The sequence below is a fragment of the Ambystoma mexicanum genome, chromosome 4q (genome assembly GCF_040938575.1).
Source record: "Ambystoma mexicanum isolate Mex_15411 chromosome 4q, UKY_AmexF1_1, whole genome shotgun sequence".
Classification (NCBI taxonomy): Eukaryota; Metazoa; Chordata; class Amphibia; order Caudata; family Ambystomatidae; genus Ambystoma; species Ambystoma mexicanum.
In genome coordinates this window covers 226,924,807-226,946,176 of record NC_090928.1, presented here as the reverse complement: position 1 = coordinate 226,946,176, position 21,370 = coordinate 226,924,807, and the positions used below count along the sequence as shown (strand labels likewise).

Sequence of the window (21,370 nt, the reverse complement as noted above, 5' to 3'; positions counted from 1 at the left end):
GCCTCCTTTTGTTCAAATCCTGGCTTCCTTCCTGGACCTATGGTAGCCCTCTCTCCTTGTTTGCTTTCCTACTATCAAGGATCCCAATGCCCATCGGCTTATCTACCTTCTTTTTCCTCGTCTGAGAAGACTCATCGGACTAGAGGTTTTTTCTGCCAACTGCTTTTTCTTCCACTTTGTCTGTGATTCCTCTGGGTTTCTACTTGCTTACAGAGTGTTATTTAAATCAACCTCAGAGACATTGTGGAGTCTCAGAAGGATTGGCCTTACCTCATCAAATTTTCCCACTGGACCAGGGATCAGGTAAGGCTGGTGGATGACAGGTATATTATTTGATGTTATCATCAGTAAGTAGCAAGTGTCATTTAAAGGAAGGTAAGGCTGGGGGTAAACCAGTCATTGTTCTTTCAAGGTAGGCATTGGTCATAATATTCCACTAGCATTTTCCCTGGATCCATTTGTTTTGGCACACATTCCACAAGACTGTAACATTCCTCAATTCTCTACTATATACATGGCAGGTCCCCAAGAGCAGTAACCATAGGCCCTCATTTCAAGTGAGCCGGTCTGGAAATAAAGGTGCCAGTTAAAAGTTACTGGCACCTTTTCCGGACCGGTTCACTTTGAGTCTGCCAGTCGGAGCCACGGATCTCCCGGCAAGTCAGGCTTTTTCACTGAAGCACCAGCACCGTTACTAATGGTGCCGGTGCTACAGGTTTCCCGTTCCCATGTAGTTCTATTGGACTCCATGGGAATGGGAACTTGCCGTACCGCTGCCGCCTGTGATATCCCGGTAGCACCGGGATGTCCTGCAGCGGTAGCAGTGTTACAAGGGGTTGCCGGTAACCCGCCAGCTACCGGTGGGTTTTACCGACAACCTCGTAATGAGGCTCATAGTCTTTTGCTTCACAGAATGACCTACAACAAGACTCTAATGATCCTATAGGAAATTTGCATTACAATTTCGAATGGGTGCTGAGATCACAGTATCTCCAAATAGTACATCTAAGGTTATTTCATCATCAAATGAAATGCTCCAGATGTGGAATTTATTAGAATTATGTGGCATTATACATTCTAAATTAGAATATAGATTACCAAACCAGTTCACTTCCACGCCATATACCCCTACAGGACTCAAACCTACAATCTTTATTTATTTTGTTTATTTGACATTTATAAAGCGTGCATAGCCCAAAGGCATCTAAGCGCTAAAACCTAAGAGATTGGTTACAAAGGAGTACAGATATACTTCAGCATATACATTACATAATACATCAGAGCAGATATACAATACAGTCATGACATCTCTGTTGTGCCATTATTAAACATGGTGGAGGTGCTATAGGTGCTATGCGCTAGAAGTTATGGGCCTGGATAGGTAGTTTCACTATAAAGGATAGTTGATTAGGAGTAGGCTGTCTCGCCTAGACCTGGCATCTCATTGTTGGGCGTCTAGGTTGAATAGTCTAGTTTTCATGCTTTTTCTGAAAGACCACAGGGATGGGTCATTTCTCAATTGTGGTAGCAATGTGTTCCATAGTTTGGCTGTTACTACCGGGAAACTGGACCCACTTGCTTTCTTTCTCTTAAATCTTGGTGTCGCAATGAGGTTAGTGAGTGAAGCTTGAGTGGGTCTGTTAGATTGAGTTCTGACAAATTGGTTACTCAGGTAAGTTGGTGCATTGTTGGCGAGGTATTTGTGGGTGGAAGTGAGAATTTTAAATTTGATCCTATCATGGACCGGTAGCCAATGGATGTGTTGCCTGGTTGACGAGATGGGCTCATTCTTGGGAATGTTCAGCACAGCTCTGATAGCATTATTTTGTGCTATTTGGAGTTTTTTGATGTTTCTAATACTAGAGCCTGCAAATAGGGAATTGTAGTAATCTATCATCGAAAGGATCAGTGCTCTTGCTAAGGTAATGCTATTGTCTGTCAAGAGGAAGGCTCTACTAGATCTAATAAGTTTAGATGTGTAGGCTGCAGAAGGGACAGTTGCATTGACCTGTCTGGTTAGGGTGAGAGAGGAGTCGATGTAGACCCCCAGTGTTATTATTTTGTTGGCGACATTGATCGTGTTGCCATCAATATTGAAGGATTCGTATTGTTTTGGTAGATTATTTAACTTGGATTTGTTTCCTATTCTATTAGGATTAACTGTCTTGTCATCGTTGAGGCATAATTAATTTTGGGCCATCTAGACCTGGATGGCAAGGTACATTTTGTTGAGGTTGTAGGTGTCAGTGTCATAGCAGCCTGATATAGGTATTAGTATTTGCGTATCATCCGCATAGTTGGTATATGTGATACCCATATTGTCAAGTTTGTCAAACAAGAGCTTTGTAAAGGCATTGTACAATGTTGGTGATACGCATGAGCCTTGCGGTACACCACATGTTAATGGGGAAGCTGCGATTATGTGATTGGAAAGAAAGGATTCTATCCATTTGATGGCTTCAGAGGAGAAGTGGACCGCAGTTTTGAGGTGGTGACAAGATCTTATGGTTGACCAAATCAAAAGCTGCAGAGAGGTCTAGTAAGAGAAGGATGCATAGGTCTCCTCTGTCCTTGAATTGGTCCATTTGTGTTTTTAAGTCCAGTAGAGCTGTCTCTGTTCCATGGCCGGGTCTAAATCCAGATTGTCTCAGTCCTAGAAGTTTGTTAGTTTCCAAGAATTGGTGAATCTGCAGGTAAACTGCACGGGCGATGATTTTTAATAGAAATGGGACTGTGGTAATAGGTCAAAAGTAGCTGTAATATTAGGGTCCAAGTACGTTTTTTTTTAGCAAAGGTAGTACCCAGGCTTCTTTTAGCTGGTCAGGTATTGAATTGGAGGCAAACGAACATTTGATGATAGTGGTGATGAGTGAAGCTACTTTGTTTGCGTATTCTTTTATAAGGGTGGCAGGACAGGTGTCGCCTTTGCATCTTGACGGTTTAAGCCCGTTGATGATATTGAATGTTTCTACTGTGGTCACTGGCATGAACGTGAATTTGTTGATAACATGTGGTTCTAGGGTCGAGGTTGTAGTTTGGTGGGCAGGGTCAAGGTTGAGTTTGGATTTTTTGTTTTCGATTTTGCTTTGGAGAAGGGTGATTTTGTCTGCTAGGGCTTTTTGCACATTAGTGCACCATTGCTGGTCTTTGATGGAGTGGTCCAGGAATGGGGCTGGTGATTACAGCTCACAGAGAATGGCGAATAATTCCCTAGGGCTTGATTGGGTATTCTGGATTCTGAGATTGTATAAGTTACTTTTAGCTTTGGTGATGGCTTTCTTATAACTGTAAGCTAGAGTCTGTAAGAGGGCTTTGTTTGTCGGAGTTGGCTATTTTCGCCAGCTACATTCGGCAGACCATTTGGTTGCTTGCAGAGTTTGTATGTCTGAGGTGAACCATACGTTGGTGTGAACTTTAGGTTTCACTTTTTTGGATTTCAGGGGAGCAACTTTGTCCACGGCTGTTAGCATAGTTTCATTGTACAGGTTGACTAGTGAGGAGGGATCATCATCCAGGTAGGAGGACTTTGTGAGGTGCGATAGGGGCAGCATGTTGTCACGATAGATATTTTTGAAACTTCTGGATGTTAACATAGGTGTGAGTGGAGGAAGTTTGGCAGGTTCAGATATTATGGTGGTGGAGAAAATGATGGTGTTATGGTCAGGGTGTATTAGATATAATGTCCGTGAAACAGTTGGTGTCAGCAATCCAGTTTAAAGTACGACCTTTTTCATGGGTGGGTGTGCTAATTCGATGAGAGAAACCATGGGCTGTCATGTAGTTGACTAGGAAACCTGCCTGTGCTTCCAGAGGATCATTTAGACCAAGATTTAGATTTGGATATAGAAATCGATCCCAAGGCTGGAAGGAAATTTGATAAGATGATTGAAAGGGTAATAACACTAGAAGAAAAATCGGACACCCTGAAAGGCAGATTAAAGGAGATGGTGAACAGTCTTCTCAAACCCTTCTTAAATGGGCAAAGCCGGAGAGAAAATGTAAGACCCCAAAACACCACTGGCATCTAGCTCTCAATATCTTGGGAGCACAGCGTGAATGTAGCATAGGGAGGTGTTGAAAGTGCAGACCCTAAGCTCTAGAAATCTAGAAAATAGACGTTGACGAAGTCTATGTGGACAATCAAACAATATTATGACGAGAAGCAACAACCTCATAAATTTGAGTCCTCGGGCTTACCTACTACAGTTGGCTTCCCCTCGTTATAGAAGGACATTGCTTCTTATGAGATTCCACTGGCTTCCAACATGCAGCTGTATGTGGTAGCTGGTATGGCATCAATCTTTTTTAATGATATTGCCAGTTTTACAAAGTCAAGAAAGAGTTTGACACCAACAGATATGTCTTGACGTCATGTTCATCTTTAACTCCCCTGTGCAAACTCCACTTGGAGAGATTTATATATTCCAAGGAATTTCTTCATTAGGACCAACTCTGACTTTGTTGGGACTGCTCTTATTTATTTATATATTTGTAACACGCCGGAGCTCGGGAGCATCAGGGCGCGACAAAAACACAAAGACGGAGAGAACACAGGACTATACAGAAAAGAGAAGAAATTGACTCAATTTGCCATGGTGCCATTATCGATTACTCCGGCTAGATTGTGGCTGATTATTGGAAAAGAGTTGAAAGAAACCAGCACTCAAAAACATTACTGCCGTATAAGAGACAGAGGGGGGTCCCTGAAGCCAGGCGCCGGAAAAAGTGAATCCCCATTCCCATTCGAGTCCCATAGGACTCCATCGGAATGGGGAGGACGGATGCACCAAAACTGTGTGCAACAGTGCCGGTGCAACCGTCAAAGCCTGCGAGTGGGTGCCTTTCCGGCCACCAGGTCAGACCTGGCGGGCGGAATGCCACCCGAACGCAGAACTCGTTGTGTGCCGGTCCGGTAACCACAGTGCTGATAGCTTACCGGCACCGTTGTTACCGGACCAGCATACTCATAATGAGGCCCAGAGAATCCATGTACTTCTAGCCCCTCAAGCTGCAAAAGGATGGAAGAAGCTGAAAAAGTCGAGAAAAAGTCTCTAACACAGGAAATAAAGACTGAACTAATGATCTCATAGAAAGAGCAGATATACCTGTTTGGTTCCAGATAGGGTGGAGCACTCCTGCTAGTGATCCCGGGCACTCTGTGAAGTCCGAAAGAGAAAGAAGAGAGCTTAGAATCGTCAGTTAAGTCTTGGAAAATGTGCTGAACTGTTCTATAATATATGAAGAGGTTTACAGAACATTATGTGTATGACCAGATGCAAAAAGCGCTACATATGATATTGACACAGAGATGTCATTTAAGGTATTTTATTTGCTTTTATAAAGTTGTTTGGGCAATTTAAAGTGCCCCTGGCGATGTACACAACAATTTGTGCTGTTTTCTGCCACGGTTCGTCCCCAGGTAACCGTTCCCGTGGGTTAGCCCACACGCATCTCTTACCCCAGGCTGGGTTAGTGCCAAGTGACTTCTGAATAGTCTTTTCGTCTTTCTTGGTCAGTCTCTGCCCTTTCATGTTCTGCCCTCTTCCATCAGGTCCTCAGCTGTCCCTTTCTTAGTGCCATATGTAACTAGAGCCTCAGTCTTCTGTACCTCTTCTTTGATCAGTTTTGGACTTGCTTTGTCTAACCTTCTTGACCCAGGCATGGGCCGTTGTCTTCCTCTTTTAGCCCTTTGCTGGGCCACTGCCTCATTTACTTCTGTGGTCTTGTCTAATCTACAGTCTCTGCCTTTGGAGTGACCACTGCAGCTGTTTTACCTGTCTGAAGATAAGATGCCCCACTCTTCTCGTTATCCTCTTGGCATCAGCTTATAAGCTTGGACTCTTCTACTCCTCCTGGGAGATCTATACTCTTCTTGAAAGATATGCTCTGCCTGTGCTATCCAGGTTTTATTCACTGCCCACTCCTCACTCCTCTGATATCCAACTCTTCCTTCCCACAGTTATTTCCTCCTTCTCCACTAGTCCTCCTGCTCTTCCACTCTGCAACTCGCCACCTCCCAAACTCCCTTTCAGTGCTGTCCTGGGAGCACATCCTGATGACTGAATGAAGGTGGGTGGGAGTGTCACTTGACCTGTGTAATCATGCTCTATCACCGGAAGGCCTCGTTTGTACATGTATGTTATGTTTGATGGAAGGGTTGAAGTTCCTGCTTGCTCTCCCTGCATGTTTCTGGAGCGCTCCTCAGTCCCAGGGTTTGATTTGGCTGTGCTCTATAGCCGGCAGGTCAGTGTGCATGCTGTCCAGTCCTTTCAAGGGTGTTTCTCCAGTTAAATTTAATCAAATGAGTGTCTATATGGGATTCTCTTAATCATGCTTGCATCTGTGAGGGAGAAATGAGTGTTCCCTTTTTCAGGTCTTTTCTCACTGTGGGTTGAGAAGTGCAGGGCACTTTGGGAAGTTGATTGTTGTGCCAGGGAGAGCTGTGCTTTTTTGTCACTCTGTGTATTGACCGAGAGAGGGGTCCGAGGTCCTCATGGCTGTCCATTTTAGGGCATGCAAATCACTTCTGTGTGGTGGTCAGGCCCTCGCCACAGTTTTTCTGCTACTGAATCTGTAACTGTGTCTTCTGGTTTTAATCAGAGTTTTCCCTCTGAGAAAGTGGGAATTCTGGGAGGTGTACTTTTTAATGTTGGGCTATCTGAAACAGGTAGGCTGACTTGGCATGGTGATACGATTTCAGGTATTCCTGCTGGCTTCAAGGACCTGGGGATTTCATTAATCGGTCCATGTCACGTTGTTCCCCTTGTCTCTTTCCCTGAGGAGTTCCCATCACATTTTCTCTCTCAAATTCTTGCAGCCTGACAATCTCATCCTGTGTTTTTTTCAAAGGCATACTTTTAGTTCTCTTGATCAAGCCTCAATCTTGGTCTCTTGTTTGCTTTCCTCTCTGCTGCTCTTTCCAACGCTTGCATGCTAGATGGTGGTAGCTTTGCCAAACAGCCTGTCAAAATGGCTCACCATATCTGGTTTCACGCAACCCTATACATAAACAAAACTACTCTGCCTGGAATTGGGAAAATTCAGAACTGAGGAAACACTTTAGCAGCCATTCCCTCTAAGAGAACCAGGAACCTGGATCCCTCGCCAAATCAAACTGGACTTATACCAACATCCAGAATTTTTCTGGGTAGAACTCTAAATCTTGCCTACTAAATTTGGAGTCCATATTGTATACCTATTAAGAATAATTATTATTTTTTTTGATATGGTGATTCATGCTCGATTCTACCATTTTGTAAGTGCTCTAGCAACAGGTACTTGTTACACTCACCTGATTCCCACAGGGGCGTCGATCGGACCCGGACAGCTTCGGTCTCCACCAACGTGATGCGTAGTGAATAGATGACAGTCTGGACTGGCCCGCCTAATCTTGTCTGCTGGACTCATAGAAGTATTCTCCTGCAAGTGGAGAAAGGGATTTAGCCACCCGTGGACTTTAGTGATGGCCCCCCAACAGTTCTCGTTCTCCCCACTAATCACCTCCGATATTCCCTTTTGGTAACCTCACCTTATGTTTTTAAATTATGAGCTCTCCATCCTGCATGGCATGCAGGGGCGCGTAGATACCAGTTACTTCACTGGGTTGAAGGTACTAGAGGTGTTCCGGAGGAATATTGATTCCAGTGTCTATAAAGTTAAAAGAGTTCAATATGTCCGATGTTCACTCTTGTTCCATTCCCTCGTTAGGTTGCAGCTGGGTCCAAAAGAATATTGCCTGGAGGCAGCTGATGGCGTTCAAGTAAGAGTCTGTATTACCAAACACTGTCCGGTAAAAGTTGCATGTTTAACTTGCTGTTTTACTTGCTGTTTTCTCTCCCTTTATAGGTGCGGCATAGGAAGATGCGGCGAATTAAAGAATAATACCTCTGGTGGTAAAGCAGGTAAGCCTATGGTGGCGAAGAGATTGTCCTTGTTGGTTTTCTCGGCTCACCTTGTTATTCCTTTTGTTTTCCCCCCAGGTGCTGGGTTTCGACGAAGAAAATGATGGAGGCAGCGCCGAGTCGAAAGATGTGGTGGACTGGTGAGTATAACGCGGCGCTGCTGCTGGCGAAGCGACGCGTGCTGAAATAATGTCCTTTCCAGGCTCGGAGATGTGCTGGGTCCGGAATCAGATAAGGAATCAAATAATGTCTGTGATCTAACCTCTTCCCCTTTCTTTGCCTTTTGTCTAGGAGCTCCGGATTCGAGGCAGGCGTGGCAGAAGACTGGATGCTGACTTGCAGAGACGGTGAGCGTCACGCTGCTGGATGCAGAATAACGCAAAGCATGGGCTGCTGTTCGGGCGTGGTTTAAATAGCATGCAAAGTAGTCCCAGGTAAGAAGTTCCCCAGAACCACACCCGAGTGAAAAATAGTCCCTGTAATAAAATAGCCCCATCCAGGCCTCACGTTGGCTTGGACTCATTTGCAGCATGGTCTGCATAAGGTAAGTAAAGTCTATGAGCCTGGCGCCTATGGCGCCAGGACTGATTTCTATGATGAGCTTGGCGCCTAAGGCACCAGGGCTGAATCCAGACAGCCCCCAGCCAGGGCTGTTGGGGTTTTAATGAGTATCTGTATGCCTGCTCCCGGGGCTGATGGACTCAAACCGGATGCCCGGGGGTAGGCATCATGACAGTACTTTTATTAACCCATGAAATGGTTACGTTTATCGAACTCAGAATGATGAGAGGCTAAGTCGACAATGCAGGGATTTGAACTTGCTAAGTGCAAGCTGCTTTCTTGTCAAAAACAAGTGCTTTACTCATGAGTTATCGATCCAAAATAATACAGCCTGAACACACATTGAATAAATACATGCAGATATTTAGATTTACGTGTTCCAAAATCTTTGTTGCTTTGTGATGTATTATTAAGCTCTGAATTTGTAATGCAAAGGTTAACAGCATTATTACTGTGGGACATCTCGTTGACATTTTGTTATGTGATTTGTTTACATTTGGAAGTGATCGTTTTTGAACTAATTTTGTTTTATATGCAGCATTTCTCTAGTGACCAATGTAAAGGTTGTGACATATGTTGTCTGTGTATTTCTGTTCTAGCTGACATGGGCTTTGCTAGATTGTTCCATTCTCCATTAAAACCACTGGCAGATTTGGACCCAGTTGTGGTGACATTTTGGTACAGAGCTCCAGAGCTGTTGCTTGGAGCACGGCACTACACAAAGGCAATTGGTAAGTGACTGCTCTTGTGTTAAACTGAACTATGACAGTAAAAAGAGAAGGCACACTCCATAGTAAAACACATACCATTTGGCAAATATGTTATTTATTTTTTAACAGCAAACTATTCATAAGAGCTCTCTAATGATAAGTCTTGGTATTGTTTCACATTTATTGCAAAGGACTATCTTTCATATCAGATTATTCACTTATACAAAATTGATTGCATTTTCTGCAGGACTTTATTAACAGGTGGCAATTACAGTCATATTGGGGGTAATTCACCAGAGATTGCATACATGCAAGTGAAACTGTGGGATTGTTACTCTTCAGTGTATTGAAAGTCATGCGAATAACTTTGGTGGAAGCCAATGGAGGTCACTCAGTTTGGGAATTTTGTAGTTGTAATTTGTTGTACAAGTGGGAGCGTGTATTTTGCCCTCAAAATCCACCATGCAATGAATTGAATTTGGAGGCTCAAGGCTGAGGACGGAAAGTCTGAGATGGTGATGTTTTCTTAAGCAAGCTGGACGTTACTGGGGAAATGTGATGTTATAAGAAATCAGTGAATGTTGTGTTGAGGTTCATTTTCTTAAGAAACCGCAGAGTGCAAGCTTTCGCTAGTTAATCAAATTTTGGTTTGAAGGAAAGTGTGCGATTCCCAGCAGAGCCCAGTAATTATATTTCAGAAAATAGCTGTGGGCTGGAGTGAGTGGGAGCATTCAGAGCTAATATTGTATGGGAAGGCAGATGTTGGGGTAAATAGAAGAAATTGCTAGCAAAATTGGTTTTACTGCTAGTCACTGGATGTCCTTGGGCAATGACCCTTTAAGATAAAGTTGAGTATCATTTGTATTTGAATTCCGGCCCCACAATATTAATCATTAATATCTATAATAGACTAAACCCTAATAACGGTATTGAGCACTTTACTCTGAGCAAACAATATCATTAAAAAAGGCAATCCCTCTTTAAAGGAGATCTGCATGTTATTATGTCAGGTGATTTTAACCTTCAGTTCGAACCCTCTCCTGTTTTTAATAGTATCATGCAAGAAGAGGACAAGGCTTGGAACCTTCCAATGATGAGCTCAACTTACCCTAAGCTAAAATCTAAGCATGCTACTGATGTCCAACGCATGGTCCTAAATTTGGAAATGCGTGCCTGTAACGGTAGAACCCCTGATGACATTCCATCATTACCAACTTTTGTCTCTGGTGCCAAAACCTTGCACATAGATTATATTTTGATCAATGTGGATACATGCAGCCTGGTAAAAAAAAAATCCATGTACTGGAAAGAATTGAAAGTGATCATCAACCCTTACTTCTTGAATTGTTGCTGATACAGCATATGAGGCCCAAGATACGACAGACACATAGGAAAACTTAGAACTAGGTAAGGTCCCCCCAAAAATGTACTCTGCAATCCTGCCACCATTGGAATGGATTCTCAGTGGTGCCATAGATCTAAAAAAAGAAATAGCCCAGAAAACTTTATGCAGAAGCAAAATGGAGAGATCTGTTGGAGGTTATTCATGAGGGAAATAACTTATAATAAAGTTCTGGAAATTGATGAAGCCAGGGGCACGTGTAATAGAACATTCCAAAATTGCAAGTATATGTGAGAACAAATGGTTGAGTCATGTTAGGGCCACTTTAGGGTCATGTATGAGGAGACCTGTTTGGCATTTTCACCCAATAACATTGCTCCACTGTTTAATGGTACTGAATGGGGTGGCCCACTCTTCTTTTCTCAGGAAGAGATTAGGTTGACTCTTGGTGCCCAAAACAAGGTAGGGTGCCAGGAGTGGATAAATCCCAGTGAATTTTTCCACAAATGAAATTGTGATTTCTTTCAGAAACTATTTATTGCCATTAATAGTCTTTCAATGGTGCCAAATTCCTTTGTGCAGGCAGAAATAATACTGATTTACAAGAAGGGAGAAGATATGAGCCTGCCAGTTATCGGCCTATTACGCTATAAGACTCTGCAGGCAAAATGTATGCTAAAATCCTCTTAGATCGTTTATCAAAGTGGATTGAGGAGACAGCAGCTATTGATTATAGACAAGCAGGGTTCCAACTTGGTTTATCTACCATTGACCAGTGTTTGACTCTCACTGCATATCAACAAATAAGTCATATTGAGGAATATGACATTAAATGTGCTATTTGTGGATTTAAAGTGTGTGTTTGACAGTGTTCCCAGGTTCAAATTATGGGAGAAATTATTGACAGCAGGGGTACCACTACCTCTGCTAAAAAATATAATTGCTAATATAATAAAGCCTGCATAAGATGGAGTTAGGCAGGTGATTTGACCCCCTACTTTACAGTGCAGAAGGGAGTGAGACGGGGTTGCGTCTTGGCCTCAACTCTCATCTGTTTATTTATTAACTCCATTTTTAACTCTGTTTAACTAGTGATGCTCCAACTTTGGGAAAGGATTAAATCCTGTTACTTTTATTCACTGATGATGTGATTTTAATTTCCCATGCTCCTATGGGTCTGTGAAAGAAGACTGTACTTTTCTATGAATTTTGCCTTGAAAATGGCTTTGAAATAAACAAGAAAAAAACAAAGCTATAGTTTTCCACTCCCGAGAGTCAAGGCCTGTAAAATCTCGATCCCATTTGAGGATACTATACTTGAGCAGGTGAACATATCTGATTACCTTGGAGTGAGGTTTGAAAGTCAGTCTGGGTGGTTTGAACTAAGTGCCAAAGCCGAACAAACTCTAGATAGAGTCGGTAAAGCTCTATTAGGTTATACGCAAATTCATGGTTGTGGAGGTATTAGGCCTTCACTTGAGGCCTATAACTATATGGCTAAGACAGCTGCCAGTTATGTTCAGAGATCTGGGGATATACAAAGACTGATAAACTAGGAATAATTGAAAATACCTTTTTCAGAAAATTGTTGCATTTGCCAAACCAGATGCCTAATGCCCCCAATAAAATGGGCATTACTTGCCATAGCATAAACATGAAATAGCTATCAGACCAGTTCTGTACTGGCTGTAAGTATGGCCGTAACCAGTGCTCGCCAAATTGAGAGAGGCACTCATTGATGTCCTCTCACCAAAATGGCAGAAGCTCACTTCAATGGTGTCTACACATTAAATCGACTTTCTTTGCTAGACCTTGATGATCTGTTGGAAGAACCTACACATATAAACAAAACAACTAAAGCTCTAGTGAAAAACGCTTATAAAATCCACATTTACAACCAATTGAAATTACAATATCAGGACTCTGAGCTTGCACAAATGTATTTGGCGTTAAAACTAGAGATGTGCTACTAAGCACATCTGGACATCTCCTTAGTGCTCAATTTAAAGATTTAACAGTGCAGAGACCATATCAGTCCTTGGATAACCTCACAGATCTAGGAGAGCAGGAACCTGGAGGTTTAGACAGCTTGTACTCATGGCGATAGAGTGAAATGACCAATGATAAATGCCAGTCACAGAGAGCTCAAACATGATGGTTAGACAGATATACTCATCATCCAGACGGTTTCATGTATCATCAACCTATTAAAGGAACATTGTAAGCACAGTGTAGAGAGTAAACATTGAATCCAATCACAATAAAGGTATTTATTTAATTCGTTTTTATTAATGGGTATCAGTTACACCAGTTAACCTTTCACGTACAAAGCAAAATTATTAGTAATACAAATAGACAATATAAAAACTTTACAGAAACATCATATATGTTAAAAACATATAATTAATAATACATACAAATGCATATCTGAGTTCAAATGTACCAGCATGTTTACTGTAATGTGCGAGTTATAATAAGTACGGCAAAAGGCTACATCATTGGTCATGGTCCTTTTCTTATTGGACATATATTTGTTTTTCTGAAATGTTAATACAGCCAGAGTCAATGAGGTATCGTACACACTCAACAAACGGTCCCAGAATTCCTCAGTAGACAACCAACGAACGTCAGAAGTAAAACTTCCCAATAACAACTTTCTTGTGTTATCTAACACAGTGTAAAGAGAGAGTATGTGTTTTAAACTTTGAACCTCATTTTTGGATGCACAATTGGTAAAAGTATTAGAAAGCTCTTTGGTCATTGAGCGTTCTGCCAGTACTTTGTTGGTGGGGAGTAACCTAGGAGTCTGTCCCCTTTTGAAAAAAATATCATAAAGGGAATAGGATCGCATCCTGTCAATAGTGTTAGTCTAATCCACTTGAAACAATGTTCTTTTAGCCAAGACAGGGTTTGCTAACACGTCCTGGGGCAGTTCGCCATTTGCTTCTTAAAATTGGCTAGCAAACCGAATTTATCAATCAGGATTACATCTCTTCGGTCCACAAACATTGTGTCTTGAGGAGGGGCCAATATTTTTCGGTACAGTAAAAGAACCTTCCAACAGTACAATTCCTTAAGTGACTCTAGTCCCAATTCAAACCTCAAGGCTGTTATAAGGGGGCCCAAAGGGAGATTAAATGCCTTCTTCCATACAGATCCTTTTATAGTATCCCCATCCCTTTCTCTTACCAAATGAGAAATTTCCATTCCATATCAAATTGCGGGAATGACTTTCAATTTATAAAACACAAACAGATGTCATATTGAAAATGTGCAGAAGGTGTTAACTTTCTTCATTTAGACTGCAAAGAGATTGGCTCTAGTTTTGTTTCGTTTGGTAAGATCAGTTTTATTCAGTGTTGCATTTAGCTCCAATCCCAATAATTTTATATAGGGTGTGGAAGCCAGGGGAGTTCCACCTATCATCCATCTAAAGTTATAAGATTTGTTCCCATTCCTGTTAAAGCGAATCAAACAGGTTTTGTTCTTGCTGACTACAAGATCGTTATTAGCTGCATAAGTTACAATAGCATCAATAAGGTGCTGCAGGCCCAACTTTGTGTACCACCACCACATCATCTGCATATGCCAGCCAGGATTCAATAAAGGTTTGGAGACGTGTGCTGCCAAAAGCCACAGTAGAAAGCCACTCTGCTAGGTTAGAGAGGTACAGGTTAAATAGGCAGGGTGCAAGAACACATCCTTGCCATGGTCCCCTATAGGTGTTAAATTATTTGGTCAAGCTACCCAGCCCATTAAACCTAACCTGGAGTAAAGTGTCATTGTGTATGTTAATTTATTTTACTAACAGGGAATCAGCAAAGCGCGATTCACTGTGTTGAAGGGCCTGGGACAAAATCAATTGCGGCCACATATAAAGGTATAGAGCCGCTACGCCAGGCTTTTTCTTGCAAACAGTCAAGCGGAGTCAAGCAGAGTCTTTGGAATCGCTGGTGCCTGGTGTTTGGAGCAGTATCTTTTCACTTTCTACAGTGCTGTGGGCGTGCTCTGCTTAAAATCCGACTCGCGCAGCGCAGCGGCCGCGTAGTCAAGCAGAGTCGTCTCTGGAGACTCAGAGACTGGAGCCTGGCACCTTCGTGATAAACATGACTGCCCCCGTGTTCGGAACAATAATAAACAGAGTGGTCTCCTTCAACTGATGCTTGCCCCCAGTTCTGCCTCAACTGCCTCTACTCACCTAAAGACACATGCCCAATCTCGTCGAGACCTAGCATTGGGAGAGGAAATACGAAGTCTGGGCGCGAACGAAAATGAAATTGACATGGAGGAAACTGTAAACAGTTCTGCACAAGCGCCATGGACAACGCCATCCTGTCAGTGTCGGCAATGCCTGATGACAACTGTATTGTCTCCTCAGGTTTTGCAAGTAAGTCTATCTCGGTCCTTGTGTGCACCTCCATGCGGCTGATTCAGGTCACTGAAATGTACTGCTGCGACCATGCCTTCCTGTGATAAAGCCTGCGGCAAAGTTAATGAGTCTCTTAACACGAGAATAAATCCTGAGGTCGAAGCGGCCCCTCTGCTTCCGCTTCATACCTCTACTCACTCTGATTTGTTGCTTGATCGTTCATCTGTGCAAATTACAGACACTCCTAATACTGTATGTGTCTTAACGGACATTCAACATCACAAAGGGCTGGTGGAAAATACAGTTGTTTGAGACCGCGCCCACAGATTATTTGACCAGACTAGTCCAGACACATACAATTGGGACCCAACACATTGGACACACTAGTGAAAGAACAAACATAATGAAAGGTACTTATCAAGTCCCTATGTTGAATGTTCCTGCTTGGCGTGCTGGCAGATTTTTCACTGGTGAAGGCTCTGTAGTTCACAAGACACTCGGTGATAGAGTTGTAAACACTGATGACCCCGATTTTGCGCACAGATCCCAAGGTTCAGTGTCCTTTGCAACTTGGAATTCAACAGCAATTATACAACGGGAACCTTCATGCATTTCAGCCAAGATGTTTCATGTGCATAATGACATAGAGGCCGAAAGTGACGATGTTTTTCATGCACCTCTGCTTGTCACATCTGATTCTGTCGAGCCTTTCGAAAGCAACGTGCTGCATATTGAGGGCGTGCCTGAGCCTTACATTAGCCCGTGTCTTGAATCCAATAGAGTTGACACTAGTTCCTCACCTCAACTGAAATTCTCACAAAGACACCCAAAGAAATTAACACCAACTTTTAAAGGATCTGTGTCCACAAAAGACCAGCCAACCAGATTTAGCGAAAACTCCTCTAGCTTAACATCCACTTCTAGCGATTCATCAATCATGGAGCGTGAATATCCAAAGATACGAAAGATCTTGGCCAGGGCGCGCACAAGACAGACCGAACAAACAGATGACATATCAAAAAAGATCTTGCATGACGTACAACCAATCCTGATGTCCACCATGGCAATAACAATATCACCATTTATCAAACTGTATGAACAAATAAATGACAATATTAAAGATCTGTCAACATTGGTGGCACTGATGAACTCTAAAGTGATAAATCTCGAAAGTGATAATACACTATTTGAATATACCTACCACTAAATGAATGCCAGGATTGAAACTTCATTGACCAGTCTAACGGACCAGAAAAAAAAATCCAACGTGGAAAAAAGATTGTTTGCTGCAGTGGCAAAAGAAGCCTTGACACTCCCTGGAATGAAAGAGTACTTTATGGGAAACAAAAGCAAATTGATAAATGAAAAAACACCATCTCAGTCAAAAAACAAAGAAATAACGTCAAAAGAAGGGGTGATAGCAGCAACTGGAAATTAATATACCCCAGTATCACAAACATTAACCAATGATGCTCAGACCACACAGACAACAAGTAGTCACATGGTGTCGACGAGGCACAACTCTTGATGAACTTGCAGACAGTTGGTGTCTCGAAATGGACTTGAGAAATATTCATATGCTAAACGGCAATACCAAAGGCGATATGCCTGCTCACTTCACCTGGAACCGATTAAATCAACGTTCAGTTCTAGATTACATATTTGTGTCGGATAGCATATACAGACAAGTTGTTAGTATGACTGTTTTAGAAGGATTGCCAAGTGATCATAAGATGTTGGAAATGATCATGCAGGTGGGAACAACAATAAAGAACAGCTCTTGGCATTGGAATGTCAATGTTGAATCAAATAGAGTGAGACTCCACTTTTCCGACATCGAGACAAAGTAAATCGCAACACAATTCCGTGTACAACACACCGAAATCGAATACGTACCCTTGCTATTGCAATATATTGAGAAGAAGCAAGCTCTGAAACATCATACATTTTCATCGAAACACGTGTTCGATCTCAAAATACGCAAGAGACTGTTGCGTCAAGATCTAAGAAAGCTTCACACAGAAGACCCAGTTGAATTCAAAACTAAAAAAAGGCAGTGAAACAAAGGTACATAAACTGGTTCATTTCACATCGTCAAACTATGCTTCAAAATGACTCAGAACTTATGATGACAAAATGAAAGAACAAAAATTCTCGTGACTTTTGGAACTTGATTAATAACGAGAGTGGAACACAAGCCTCACTACAGGCCAATATAGTCTCTGAGTCTGATTGGGTTGAACATTACAGTTCGCTGTACAGCAAAAAAGGTGCCTTTGGAGAACCGCACTTGCCTGTTTTAACACATTGGAATCTTGAATTCAAAAAAGACGACATCAATGCCATTCTAAAAAGCGTGAGTTCCTCGCGGGCACCAGGGCCCGACGGCCTCACAAACTATACTCTCAAACAGAATCCTGAAGATTGGGCCGAAATTTGCTCAATCCTATTTGAAAGGATCAACGCCAAATGTGAGTCACCGATGTCATGGAAAAGTGCAGTGGTTGTGCCCATATTCAAAAAAAGGAAATGGGGCAGACCCAACAATGACAGACCAATAGCACTTTTGGACGTTTTAGGGAAGGTGTATGCAACTATGTTGCAAAAAAACTACTTACCTGGATCTCAGAGTCAAAACACATCGACCTAAGGCAAACTGGATTCGTGAAGGTTGTAGGATGTGGGCTAAATCTACTAATCTTAAACATCCTGAAAATGGAGGCCATAAGAACAAAAGGCAAAGGGCCTCATTACGAGTCCGGCGGTAACCGCGGCGGTAAAACCGCCTGGTTACCACCGGACTCGTATTACCATTCCGCCTCCGTGATTCCCGGAATTACCGGGGCAATACAACCCCGGTTTTCCGGGAATCACGGAGGCGAAACAGTGTTAATCCCCATTCCCATTGAGTCCTATGGGACTCGATGGGAATCGGGATCATGGAAACACCGGCAGCATCTCGTAATGCTGCCGGTGTTTCCTCGTCCGCCTGCAGGCGGGCGATGTTAAATCCGCCAGGTCAGACCTGGCGGGAACATCACCTCCCGCCTGCAGGAGTCGGGATCAGGCGGTCCGGAAACAACAGTGGCGGCGGGTTTACTGCCACCATTATTTCCGGACCGCCTGAGTTGTAATGAGGCCCAAAGTCTATGTGGCATTGATTGACTTCTCTCATGAGTTTGATAGTATTGATAGAGATATTTTATGGATGAAAATGAAGAGCTGGAATTGTCCACCTGACTTGTTGGCAGCCATCAAAGACCTACATACAGGAACAAATGTGGGGTTTCGATTAGACCAAACTGGCACACTATCAAGGGCAATCCCCACATTTTGTGGTGTCAAACAGGGGTGCCCGTTGGCATCGATTATCTTCAACATGTTAATATCAGACATTGGCCTTACCATCGAAGACGTGTGTTCATTTCCTCCTAAAATACACGGCAGCCACGTGAGCTGGCTGTTATATGCCGACAACTTGCTACTCCTTGACACCACTCCCATTGGTCTCCAACAAAAACTAGGTGCCGTAGAAAAATATGCCGAGAACAATAATCTTTGTTTCAATAAGAATAAGTGCAAAATCTTGGTTTTGCAGAACTTGAAAACCAAATTGAAAGGGAGAAAATTCAAATGGCACCTAGGACTGGAAGCCTTGAACATCATAACCAACACAAGATACCTGGGGATGCAGATCAGTGCGCATATTGATGATAGGCCCTGGGTGGCTAATGCAAACACAAAATGCAAACAGCTTGCATGTCAAGCCATTATCATTAACAACAAATATGGAACATTTTCACTAAAACCAGTGATAAATTTCTATAACCAAAAAGCAATTCCGGCATTAATATTTGGTGCAGAATATGCCTTGGGGTGTTTGTATGAACTCTGGGCCACCCTGGAAAACATATTTTGGTCAAAAGTTCTGAAAATCCCGAAAGAGACAACCGTAGTATGTATACGAAATGAGCTGGGATTTCTTTCTTTAAATGCATGAATTTGTTGGAATACTCTTGCATTGTATCGCAAGACTACAATGCAAGATGCTGCTCCTCAGTTCTCAATTTTACATCAACCAGGAAACGGCAATTCAGAACCACTTTTGTCTCAATGGTCCAAACGATGCAATGGTACTGAATGACTTGGACCTTTCAACTCTACAATGTAACCCAGATTTAGTTAAAAAAAAAACTATGGAAGCTTGACTGGATTACAACACAAGACCAACGATCGACTCAAAGGCTGATGAAAGATGTTCCGTTTGAAGCCCGAAGGTTCAATGACCGTTCAAACTATGTGAAACACTTTCCGAACTCTCGTCACAGATTTGCATTCTTGTGTTTCCGCCTCAACGCGTTCAAAACCAATCAATCAAGATTTAAGTTGTAGATTTTGTTTTCAACACGATTAAACTTTAAAACACCTGGTTCTGTTTTGTAATGCTATTCAAGCTACTAGAACAAAACGTCTGTCGACATTTATTGGGAGTCAACAAACACTCTGCAGTGAGGACTGGTGGCAGATGATGTTCTACGAACAAAATCGAAAACTAATCTATGCCCTATTGTTTTTTTTAGAAGATCTGAAAGAGTTATTGTCCAATAGACCTAATGGACTCGAATAATTGACATTACACAGATGATAGAGCACAACTAAGACTAGGTGGAATGTTGGGACAAAGAATAGAAGTGTACTCGTTTTTCTATTCCTTCATGGATTCAACGTAATGAGGAAATGTCTTTTGTTTGTTTTTTAAAGGTTTGATCAAACCAATAAAAAAAAGAAAAAAAAATCTTATGATGAGTCCATTTCAAAGAGTTCCCAGGCATTTTTCTTAAAGCCGGTTTGGAGTTTCTGTAGCCTCCATGTTGTATTTGCACAAGCTTCAAGATCTTTTTAAACTAAAGTTGCAAAACAGCATCAAGAATGGCAATCAGCTTATAGTTAGAGGGGTTAAACCGGTCGCCCTTTTTATAGATAGGTATTATAATTGATAACTTCCAAGTACTCAAGAGTTCTTTTTGTCACGGAAATGTCTAAAAATAATAGGTATAGGATATTTGCCTGAAGGGCGATCTCACTGTTTAAGATGCATTTGCTCAGACCATAGGAGGCCAGAGGCTCTTGACCTCATTGATTTTATATAGTTCCTGAAAATGGAGTTTGCACGCATTCTCCATTACAGGATTGCTTTGGAGAATTTCCTTAACCTGTGTGAGACACCTAAGGGTATTCTCACTTCTTCCCTGGGATCCTCTGCACAGGTAGCCAGGCAAAGCCCTTCGCTCTTGGATCCCAACCATGGCGGCGGAGAAGCGAGGGAGGATCACGTGGGTGAAGGATCCTTGGGGTTGGGGGATAAGATGTACTCAGGCGAGACATGTTGTTCCACCATTCCCTTCCAGGAAGAAACCTCTATTCCAAGGACAGTTATGGGATATTACTATCCATGTCCCATTAACCAAGAAAAGGAGAGGAGATACCATCAGTCGAGACATGCCAGAAAGAGGGCAAAAAATGTTAAATATGAATTGGGTGAGAGATGGTATCCGCCTTTCCCTATTGATGACCAAGCTAACCCTCCCCCAACCTTTATGGGCTATTATAAGCCAGTCCCCTCCCCCCCTTGTCCACATATAACACTTGACAGTACTGAAACGAAGAAGAGACAATTAAGAATGATGAAGATTATATATTTTCACCACTTTGGTACTGAGACGAAGAAGATGCCTGCAATGAGTTGTGAGGGTCAGGCATGTCCCTTTAATTATGGTCAGGCAAGGCCAGGCAATCATTTACACCCGCAGCCTGTTAAGGAGCTGCAGGTCTATAAAGGGAGACCACCCCAGCAGGGCCGAGAGCAACAGGGAGACCTGGGTGTGGATGAGCAGCAGGAGACCCTTGTAAGGAGGCAGCCGTCGTGGCCCAGGAGAAAGAGCCAGGACGCCGGCAGAAGATCCAAAGGACTTGTGGGACAAGATGTAAGTGAGCTGTGTATCTCCCACAACTCTGGGAGCCTCCAAAACCCAGAGCGAGCAGCAAGAGCTGCTTGGGAGCTCGGAACACAGAGGATACTGTCTGCATCCAGGAACAAGCAGCGGAGGTGCCGGTGTGAAGCAAGAAACACACGACGAATGAGCCGAGCGCAAGCCAGTGGGTTTCCAAGCTTTGGGAGCTGAGAGGCAGTTGCAGGAACCACTGGGAAGTCACAGAGAAGGCTGGTGAGTGCCGGGGAGGCCTTCCAGCCCTGGGGTGCTCCTAGAGGACCACAACTGAGTAATGGTCTATGAAAGTAAGCGATTAAGTACACAGTGAACACTGGACTAAATGAAAACTTAACATTGAAACCAAACCAACGCATAGTGAATCCTGAATTAAATGGAAACTGAACCTTGAAACAAAACCACTGTATATTGAATTCCAAACTCAATGGAAATTTATCATTGAAGCAAAAAAGGGCACATTGAATACCGAACATAATTAA

At 42.7% G+C, this 21,370-nt stretch overlaps 1 protein-coding gene across 6 annotated transcripts in view; it reads left to right on the top strand.

The window, feature by feature from the left end:
• CDK19 (cyclin dependent kinase 19) overlaps positions 1-21,370 on the top strand; it is a 1,825,462-nt gene that overhangs the window by 1,125,138 nt on the left and 678,954 nt on the right. For all 6 annotated transcript variants that reach the window (XM_069607768.1, XM_069607765.1, XM_069607766.1 and 3 more), the window contains one exon: positions 9,062-9,193. In XM_069607768.1, coding sequence (XP_069463869.1) covers positions 9,062-9,193 — 132 coding nt within the window. The remainder of the gene's footprint in view (positions 1-9,061; positions 9,194-21,370) is intronic.